This window comes from Pundamilia nyererei, unplaced genomic scaffold (assembly GCF_000239375.1).
Source record: "Pundamilia nyererei isolate P.nyererei 1_Seehausen unplaced genomic scaffold, PunNye1.0 scaffold00040, whole genome shotgun sequence".
Lineage (NCBI taxonomy): Eukaryota > Metazoa > Chordata > Actinopteri > Cichliformes > Cichlidae > Pundamilia > Pundamilia nyererei.
This window is the reverse complement of record NW_005187441.1, coordinates 2509193-2519097: the sequence shown is the minus strand read 5'-3', so window position 1 is coordinate 2519097 and position 9905 is coordinate 2509193. Positions and strand designations below refer to the sequence as shown.

The window sequence follows — 9905 nt, the reverse complement described above, 5'->3', positions numbered from 1 at the left end:
ACTCTGTGCGTTTTGAGAGATGACTCACTTCATTGCTCTGCAGACCACCACCTCTCTTGATGCAGCACTTCACTCACAGGCATGTATTTTTTTTCTAAGTGTAATAAGTTTTTGAAGGTGAGACTGTGAAAGTGCCCGTGTGCGCCTCAGTCTGACATTTACAGTCGAGTGACTCAGAGTTTTTTCTTCTTCTTTTTTTCTTTTGTTTGTTCTTGCATCTAAAACAAGAAGCACAGATGTCAAATGAGAGCTGTGTGTGACAGCTTTCTCTCAGACTTCCTGGCTCATGTTCATTTTGTTAATGTTCTGCTGGCTGGTTGAGGAGTTTACATGGCTCCCTCTCCCCCTTTTATCTTTCAGCACCTAACAATCTACACCGTCTGCTGCTTTGACCTCCTCCAAAATCATGTTCTTTGTGCATGTGTTTTTTTTTAAACTCAGATTCCCAACATTAAAATTTTTCTTCTCACTTTTACAAAGTAAATTAAATTTCACTTCATAAAGTTTTAAATTTCTCCAAATTAAGAAGACACGCAATAAAAAAAATTTAACGTAAGCTTCCATTTATCTTTCATGAAAGCAAACCTGATTACTAAGTGCACTTTGCGTTAATAGAGTCATAATGGAGTTCAGCTAATCTTTGAATGGACCACTGTAAATTACACTGTAATCCACACATTACCAAGAAGTACTTAACTATGCCTTAAAAATGGTGTTAGGTACCCTTTCTATAGAAAATATAACCATATGGCTGCAATTATGCAGTATCTGCTGGATAATGAGGAAAAGAAAATAAGAGATTCAAATCAAAGACTCAAAACACTCAGTGAACTTCTCTTAATTGCAACCTAGAAAGCTAAAAAATAATGATTTCTATTTGTTCTGCCAACTGAAGATAATTGGCAGCTGTTTCAATGACTGAAAATCACCAACACTCACTTTAATGGGGAAAAATGAAGAACAGCATCATTAACACAGACTGCTAACTTTCTCTCAATAGCCAGGTCCACATTTGCATGTGAGTCCACAGATGAAATGAAACAGTGAAATAATGCTCTAAGTAAGTCAATAAGACTTTGAACACTGTGAACATTCAAGAAAGATATGATCGTATTATCTGGCACACACCAAACTTAAAAACACTGAGCAGAAAAGAGCATTAATCTAATAAATCATGAAACTATTGTAGATTTGGATACTTTTATTCAGTGCCACATTGTACACCGTGTACCAAAGAATAGTGATAGACTATTGCTGTCTCCAGTCAACCAAAGTAAGTTACCCTATAGGCCTACTTGCAATTTACTAAAGACATTGAAACATTTAACAGTGACTACTGCCTGTTCTGACCATAGATAACACTGCATTATTTTACAGTAGGGAAACCAAATTTATCATGGCTACTGGAGACCTTTTGTCCAGACTGCTAAACACAATTTTGCAGAATGAAAGGATGCCTGAGGAATGGAGAAGTGTGCTGGTGCCTATTTCCAAGAACAAGGGTGAAAAGGAAAGCTGTAGTAACCACAGAGGGACAAAGCTGATAATTCAATGAACAGTGGGGTGAAGAAGAAGAGAGTGCAGAGAACATATGAGTGGGTGAACACAAGCGTCAGGGTGATTTGTGAGAAAAGGCTGGCAGCAAGAGTGAAAGGGAAGGTTAACAAAATGGTAGCGAGACCTGCTATGACATACGTGCCTTCTAGTGGTCGACCTCTGCAGCATCAACACTCATAACATGGTTGAAGCATGTCTCTGCTGCCTTTTATTTTTTCTTTGATTTAAATTTTTTCATTTACTGGCCATTTTAAATGCTTATACAGCTATAGAAAATAGTATGTTGGGCATTATTAATATATCTGTAAAGCTCGCATTTTTGTGTGCATTTGGTTGTTAGAATAGAATAATCCTTTAATTGTCCCACAAGGGGGAATTTGGTTGTATCAGCAGCAGAAAAACACACATATACAAACAGAATGTTATAGTTTCTACAAAAAATTAAGTAAAATAAAAACAATATAACATAAAACAACAATTATTATGATTAGCTTTGTATTGAGGCAAATCTGGTATTTTTAGTTAACTAAAGATGGTTTTGTTGCTGTGTTTTTTGAGTATGGAAACTATGCCACTGTATTACAGATGTATTATATACACACATATATATACAATCTTATAATAAACTATAACACTGGGGCGACAGTCTCGGTCGTTGTGTCCTTGGGCAAGTCACTTCACCCACTGCCTACTGGTGGTGGTCAGAGGGCCCGGTGGCGCCAGTGTCCAGCAGCCTCGCCTCTGTCAGTGCGCCTCTGTCAGGGTGGCTGTGACTACAATGTAGCTTGCCATCACCAGTGTGTGAATGTGTGTGTGAATGGGTGGATGACTGAATGTGTAAAGCGCTTTGGGGTCCTTAGGGACTAGTAAAGCACTATATAAATACAGGCCATTTACCACCTTTTCCATAAAATATTACACTGTGTGCGTATATCTGTGTAAAAGACTAGATTGTAAAATACTATTAAAAAAATACTGTTCCATGATAGAAGCAAGCAACTGAACAACACTATTGTGGATAACAACATGCTACACCACAGCATGCTATATAATAGAAATGCACAGCAGTTGTAAACTTTGTCATATTTAATTCCATTGTAGCATACTGATGAGGACTCGCAGTACAAAAAGCAAATACCAGACATTCCATTACAACTTGGACCCAGTAAACCCCACCGAAATATAAAAACAGAACACAACAGCACAACGTTTCTTGGAGTTACAACGTGACATCGACAAGACAAACATCTCGATCTGGGGAAAGCCAAGACCATGGTGGTTACTGAAGAACTGCCTCTTTTCTGAATAAAACTTGTTATATTGTATTTTGATATTACAACACTCAAGAGAAAATAAAATAATACAGAAGATTCACAATGAACCTTAAGCACTGCATGGAGAAACAGCTTTAAAAAGCAAGACCTATGGCACATTTATTTCCTGACATAGATTTGCATGTTTTCACAAAAATATAATCACAAGCTTTGATTTTAAACTGAGTACAGATGGACAGATGGATTCCCATGGATATTGTGAAGTGTAAGAGCAGCAACAGGCTAACGTACAGAGTCTATCAACAGATGGCGCCATAGGCCTTTCCACAATCCGTGCATTTCTTGCACGTGTGAGAGGCTTGTTTCCATTGACTTGTCAATGTTTAAGAAAATAAAATGTGATGATGATTCATAGTCCATCTTCCTATTTAATGCTGAAGTGGCTCCATATAAGCAAATATTACACCTTAAGATGAGAAAATGTGAAATATTTGCCAGCAAATACCCACTTGACTACGACATTTGAGAAGAGTTGGGCAGGTTGGCTGTGGGTGTAGATTATTATAAAAACAGATATTCACAAAGTTGCCTTCAACCTTAATTAGCAACAGCAGTGCCACACAGAAGTGAGAAAACATCACATGAAAGCTTTTTTTCCCCCAGCATAACACTTGGATCACAAAAGCATCATAATTTCTTTTTAGGATTCCTGGAAAAACACATCATTGCTAGTAGACGGGAAATTAGTTTATACCTAGCTGGGATATCCAGCTTGCACCAATGACTTTTTGATCATGTTATGATCTAAGCAACACTTTCAGCAGAAATTCAAATCAAATAATACAATAAATTTTAAGTTTTAAGAAAATTTTGGAGAATAAAAAGACAACATCTGCTCTGTAAAATATTTGTAATGATGGCAAATTTCAATACTTCCAGATTCAACCTTCTGATTCTACATGACTAAGAAATTCTCAGAAAGCTCTGACTGACGTGCACAGTTTTTGTATCAGTGAGAAATGTAATAAATATCCACAAAAAGGTTTAAATGTTCATTAATACATAATTCTAATTTAGCAGTTTTAGGAATGGAAATATGACAACGAATTCCTGTTTCAGTACCGTAGACTTTTATGAAAGCTTCTGAAATATATGCACAAGTTTCATTTTAATGGCCAACAGGGGGCGATAGTGCTGGATTCAAAATAATTTAAAATTGTATGGAAGTCAGTGGGGAAAACACCCTTCGGCTCATTTGATCTGTGGGCTCGGTAAACACTTTTCTAGTTTATGGGCTCATTTGCTAGTTTCAAGTCATTCTTAATGAAACACGATGCCCAGTTTATTAATTATGGTACTTACTAGAGTCAGCCAGTGAGAATGCCCTGTCCCTTTTCTGATGACCTGTCAGTAACGATAACACCTCAGTGAGCGTGTGGTTTCCCTCAGTTTCAGTCAGATCCAATCTTTATTCATAATGTCCAGTTTTGGCAAAAATGCTAACCTGGAGGATTTCAGAGCTAGTGGTTACTTCCATCTATTATTTACAGTTTATGCTTTGTGCTAAAATATGAAATTCTTGATAAAAATGCCAGTAACTTAACTCTTGAGTCTTACAAAAATTAACCAAATGGATGGAATCAACACAACTGAACAACAATGATCCTTTAGTTTAAAAAGAGAGAGAGATACTTTGGCACATTGTTTCTGCAGTGCAGCAGGTGGCGAGAGCACAAGCAAACTTACAGCAGATTGCTTCATAATTAGGTTTAAGCGTCTTACTGCAAGTGAAGCATTTTACATTCAATATCAAAGACAGAAACAGCAGTCTGACAAACACCAACATCTGGACTGCCGATTAAGGGGCTGGCTTACATTTAGGTAGATACTTTTAGGCAAATTATACACTTTACATATAATATTTAAGCACGTATGTCAACAATTTGTGTATTCATGTATATATATATACAGTCAAAGGTAATCTGACATCAAAAAGCAACTCAACATTTGATCTTTTCAGAAAGATGCCGCTGAATTACATCATTAGTATACACACAACAATTAATGTAATTAGCAGCAGTTACTAACGCGTACATCTTAGTGTGTGGTGACCAATGTAAAAATGATGAAATTAAAATGTAAAAAACTTAAAAAATGTTTTCCTAATATTCTCCATTGAGATATGAAGACTGATGTCGCTCAAAAATAGAAAATCTGAAAATATTCTGAACGGATTTTTTGAGGTATTTCGGGTAAGCATTTTAAAAAAAATGCTCCTAACTAAATGTTGACATAATATATGGGCCAGGAAATTGAGCAACTTTTTTAACATCCGAACAGATCAACAAATACTAGTGGCTCCTGGATGTAAAAGTCTGTTGGAGGCAGCAGCTGCACACGTAAACAACAATGCCACGGCGCTAAGTTGCAGGACAGCACATGATGTTCATAGAAAGCAGGAAATCAGTGAGTGAATGGATGAGAGGGCAGCAGAAATAAAAAGGGAAAGGATAGGGATAAGGAGTGATTGTCATTGGAGGGGTTTGATCTTGTCTTTGATTGGCCAGAAGAGGCTGAGACAGAGTACATTGTCTGAAATTACACCAGAGTTTCTGGCAGTGTGTCAGCATTGTCCGAGGATAGCAGTTGCCATATCTGCCACCGGTCCCTCTGCCACTCCTGCCACTCTGGACTCTGTGCGACCACTGGGACTTCTGTTGTTGAAGCCGAGTTGCTCTGTCCTGCGCTCGACCTCCCGTGTGGCTGCTGAGCCGTCGCAAGCTGAGGGGTACTTTGTGAGCTAGCCAGTCGATGGTGCGCATTATAAGGGGGAGGAGAGCGTCCATCGAGGGGGCCGCCTTCTCCGGTGTTTACTCCGGCTTGAGGTCTGAGGGTCGAGTTAACTCCATGTCCCCTTTGCGAAGTCACAGAAGGTTTGATGTTTAGCTGCAGGCGTGGTCGCCCCTTGTCCGCATGAGGGTTGGTGCACACTCTGGTGACCGGTGGGTGGAGTCTGCACTCGGAGATGTCAGGCGTTGTCTGAGTTCGTTGTACTGCTGTCTGATGCCTGCTATCACTATGGAGTCCATCTAGACCTTCCTGTGAGCTGCGGGAGCTTCCTTCTGACATGTTGCTATGGGAACCTAAGAAGACAGCATCACTTCATCAGTAAGATTGTCAACGAATATTGAGGGAGACACACATCTCCATTTAGTGACTGATATAAAATTGTACAAAGAAATGTAAGAAAGGCTTTTATTAATAATTAATTTTTATGTTATTGATAATAAACCAAATACTAATTTACTACATAAACCTATTTTTGGTAGATTGAATCACTAGAATTCTCAGTCATCTTATTATAATCATCATTTGTATATGTATGAATATACATATACATACACATTTATGTACATATGTCTGCATGTGTCCTATCTCCTCCTTAATCTTAACAAAATCACATATACACACATACAGTAAGTAATAACATCTATAAGGTTCTAAAAGCCTTTATTATTTAGTATTATTCTCATATGCGGCATCCCCCTGCAAATGCAATGTTATGTTCACGATTTGCAGTTTTTTCATGTGCCACATTCAGTGTACGTTACCCATTCGTAACTTAACGTGTATCCATGATGAGTCATCAGTAAATACAGAACAAAGCCTTAAAAGCACTGGTTTTGGGGGTTTTGTGATGAAACATGGTTGTGAAAGTACAGCCTTATGCAAAAACGTTTCTTGTTTCTGTAGCTTATTTTAAGTTTATCACAACTGAATCGGGGGATGGGGAGTATAATGTGTCATACTTTGAAAACCATGCCCACTGAAAGAGAAAAAGCCACTCAGCCCTATAACTAGGGGCTGACATGCTAAAAAAATGCCTTTACTTTACTGAATTTTAGGTGTTAAAAAAGTTGCTGCCTTTACCTAAGGTACTTGCCAACACGGTCAAAAGCTAAACGTCAGCTAAACCTATAAAAACATAGTAACTTGAAAATGACAACTGAATATTTGACCTATTATTATTAAATATCAAAAAGTATATAAAGTGTAGAATTCAAAAATTAGAGTCCCCAGTTTTGCCGTTCTTCCTGCTTCCGGCATCTTATGACTTTTAGGTTTTGTTTTTGTTTTTGGCTAGCACATGAGGTATCTTTAACCTAAACAAGTCAATAGAAAGCTATGACTACTCTTCCTCTTCCAGTCTGGGTAAAACTTAATGCCACCACCTTTCTTTCTCTATTAAAGCTAAAAATGTATCAAGGTACATGTAGTTTGTGGATGTAGGTTGCTACACAAGCATCCAAGGATTAGCTAACTCCAAATTTGGCTAGTTTGGGTACAGTACAGTGATAAACCCAGTGTTTCAAAATGCCAGCCCACAAACCAATAGGTATCATCACAGAGACTCTAGCAATCCTTTTATACAGTCAATGGTTAATTAGCTTTTAACCAGGATCGTATGTGCTGCCTGGCTACACAGATAAAACAAACGGTCTGCAAAAAGTGGCCAATTTAATAATATAGAATGTGCTACGTGCTTCAGATCTGTTCCTGTCATGGTTAATAACTAACACCATGTCTCAAGCGCATAGCGCTCTGGCTCATTAGCCACTTGAAACAAAATTTGCAGCGGGCATGGACTGACTTGAAAATTGTTTACCTGTATATGTTTGATTCTTGAGTGCCGATTTCAGAGTACTGTGCCATGTGCCCCAAATGTTAGCATGTTCTTCTGAAAAAGGCACAAGAGAGGTCAAATTCCTGCCACTTCTGAGTTATACAGAACATTTATTATGAGACATGTTGCTGATACCCAAGAAGAAAGGCCAAAGTGTGATAACACGTGCTAATCACCTATCTCTGTAAATACCAGACATTGTGCATCTCTCACCTTTATAACCCCAAGTGACAGCTCCGCTCTGCCCCACTAGAGAGTACTGTTCTGGGACGCGGTAGAGCTGCTCACTGGCCGGGCTCCCTGGTTCCCCTCTGCGCTCACTCAGGACCGGGGAGTTGTTATCATAAGGGGACACTTCACCACTCGACACCTTGTTGGAGTCGCTGGACGAATGCCGCTCGCTCAGGACGAAGGGCTCCTCTGGCTGTAACAGGTCCGGACTCCTGCGGGAGGAAAAAAATAATTAAAATGGGTTCAAATAGTCGGAGATTGAAGGAAAGGGAAACACAAGACTAAGCGCTCTATAGGTGTAACTCACTGAGATGCTTTTCTCCTCAGAAGGTAGTCGACCACATCTGGATCGGTCTCCAAAAGGCTCATTAAAACTTCGTTTTGCAGATCAGGAGGAACCTACATAAAACAACGTAAGCAAAATAACTGAATACTTAACATCCACCCACCGATGCTGCATTTATCTTCTAAAGAATGGTCAGATCCTTGTAGTCCTTTCTACTGCAAGGATATCAAAATGTACTGGATTTCTAGTAATGAAAACTTTATTTTTCCCTTTTCCTTGCCTCAGTATGATGGGAAGAAACGATAATAAGTTAATGATGTGCCTTGTTACCTTCATTTCCAGTGGACTTCTTAATCTGATCTTCTAATTAGCTGATTTTTATGCTTATCAGACATGCGGATTAAGATGAAGAGCACCGTCCAAAAACCTAATGTCTGCAAATGACTCCCATCCTGAAATGCTTTGAAAGTAAATGTCGCTCACTAACAAATTCAGACATAAGCAGGTTACAAAACAACTTGCAGATGTCATTCATAGAACTTGAGCTGCCTACAAATCTGTTTTTACTCTCTAAGACGCGCAAGTCAGTCCCAATTCACTTTATGCGATTAATGGCTCTTCATTGGCTTACTGCAGGAATGTAAGCCTCCGTGGCAGATTACGAAACATTAGAGTTTCAAAGTTGCGGACCTGAAATGACCCAAACTGTTTTCCCGTTTGAGGGACAGAAAAGAACAAAAGCAACTGATGAGGCAGTAATCTGTGTAATACTGTGACCTCTTCTGACAGCAAATAAAAGATTTAATGCATGAATGTTCGGCTTTTATTTTGGAAAAACAGGTTCAAGTATCTGGATGAAAACTTTAAGATGTTTTTGATTCGTCTACATATTTGGTTTTTTGCTTTTTTGTTTTTCTAAATTTTTACTTTATCTCATCTTTTCCTTCTCGTCTGTCTCATTACCAAAGGCCAAATTCCATTTTCATCAGCACACAAGACACAACAGAGAAGATTTTCATCCTATCCTGTGCTAGGGCCTTGAGCCACCCCCTCTCTTCTAATGGCCACCACCTTTTTTTTTTCAACCAGCATGAACTCCCTAGTCGTCAGTAGTCTTCAGGAAGAGTTCTCCAGGCTTTTTGAAGGACATTCAAAGCTCTTCTTTAGATGTTGACTGCCTTTTATGTGATCTCCCCCAAAAGAAATTAGGCACTTCTGTGGTGGATCTGTGGTGCCTGATTGGGCATTTAAGAGGGGTTGTGGTCCAGGGTGGCTTGGGCCTCTTTATCATGTGGTGGGGGCTCTGCCAGGGTTTGGGTGGTTCTCCAGGGTCTGTGGCCCCATCTTCGGCTTGTGCTGAGGGAGCCAGCCTCCGGCGTGGTTGGCTGCTCGCTGCCTCTGGTCCCCTGACACCTCCATCCCACCCCAGAGCTTCGTCTGGGGCGTCCCTCTTCTCTAGGCTGGGGTGGATGCATTGTTGTTGTCGGGACGTGTGGCCCTGGATCTTCAGTTCACTTGTGTGCCGTGGACAGCTGGGGCCTCCTGGGTCTTTCCCTATATGCCTCTGCCTCTAAGTCGGGTAGCATTATTGCAGTCTCTCACCCTCATTTTTCAAGCATGGTCTGTGACAAACACTCACACACAGACACTCACAGCCTCTTTCTCTATCTCACGCACATACACACACACAGCAAAATTGTATATTTGTTTGTGTACCCCCCTCTGTTTTGCCTTTTTGGTGCTGTGTATCATATGATTGTGCCTTTAAACAGAAGCAGCAGTTGGACACCCTGTTTACTTCACCCTCAACTTTTTCTCGCCCTTTTCTTTTTCTATTTCTCTGCTTTTTTCTCTTATCTTTCACTAGTCTGGC

The 9905-nt window shown here is 39.6% G+C and overlaps 1 protein-coding gene across 3 annotated transcripts in view; it reads right to left on the bottom strand.

Annotated features, from left to right (window-relative positions):
- Positions 1-2628: 2628 nt before the first annotated feature.
- The window catches only part of LOC102198978 (rho GTPase-activating protein 6), a 127362-nt gene continuing 120085 nt past the window's right edge, over positions 2629-9905 (bottom strand). For 2 of the 3 annotated variants that reach the window (XM_005730966.2, XM_005730968.2), the window contains exons 11-14: positions 8054-8145; positions 7729-7958; positions 7498-7569; positions 2629-5974 (exon numbers count right to left, since the gene is read on the bottom strand). In XM_005730966.2, coding sequence (XP_005731023.1) covers positions 5430-5974; positions 7498-7569; positions 7729-7958; positions 8054-8145 — 939 coding nt within the window. In that variant the 3' untranslated portion in view covers positions 2629-5429. The remainder of the gene's footprint in view (positions 5975-7497; positions 7570-7728; positions 7959-8053; positions 8146-9905) is intronic. The other variant, XM_005730967.2, reaches the window with a different exon arrangement.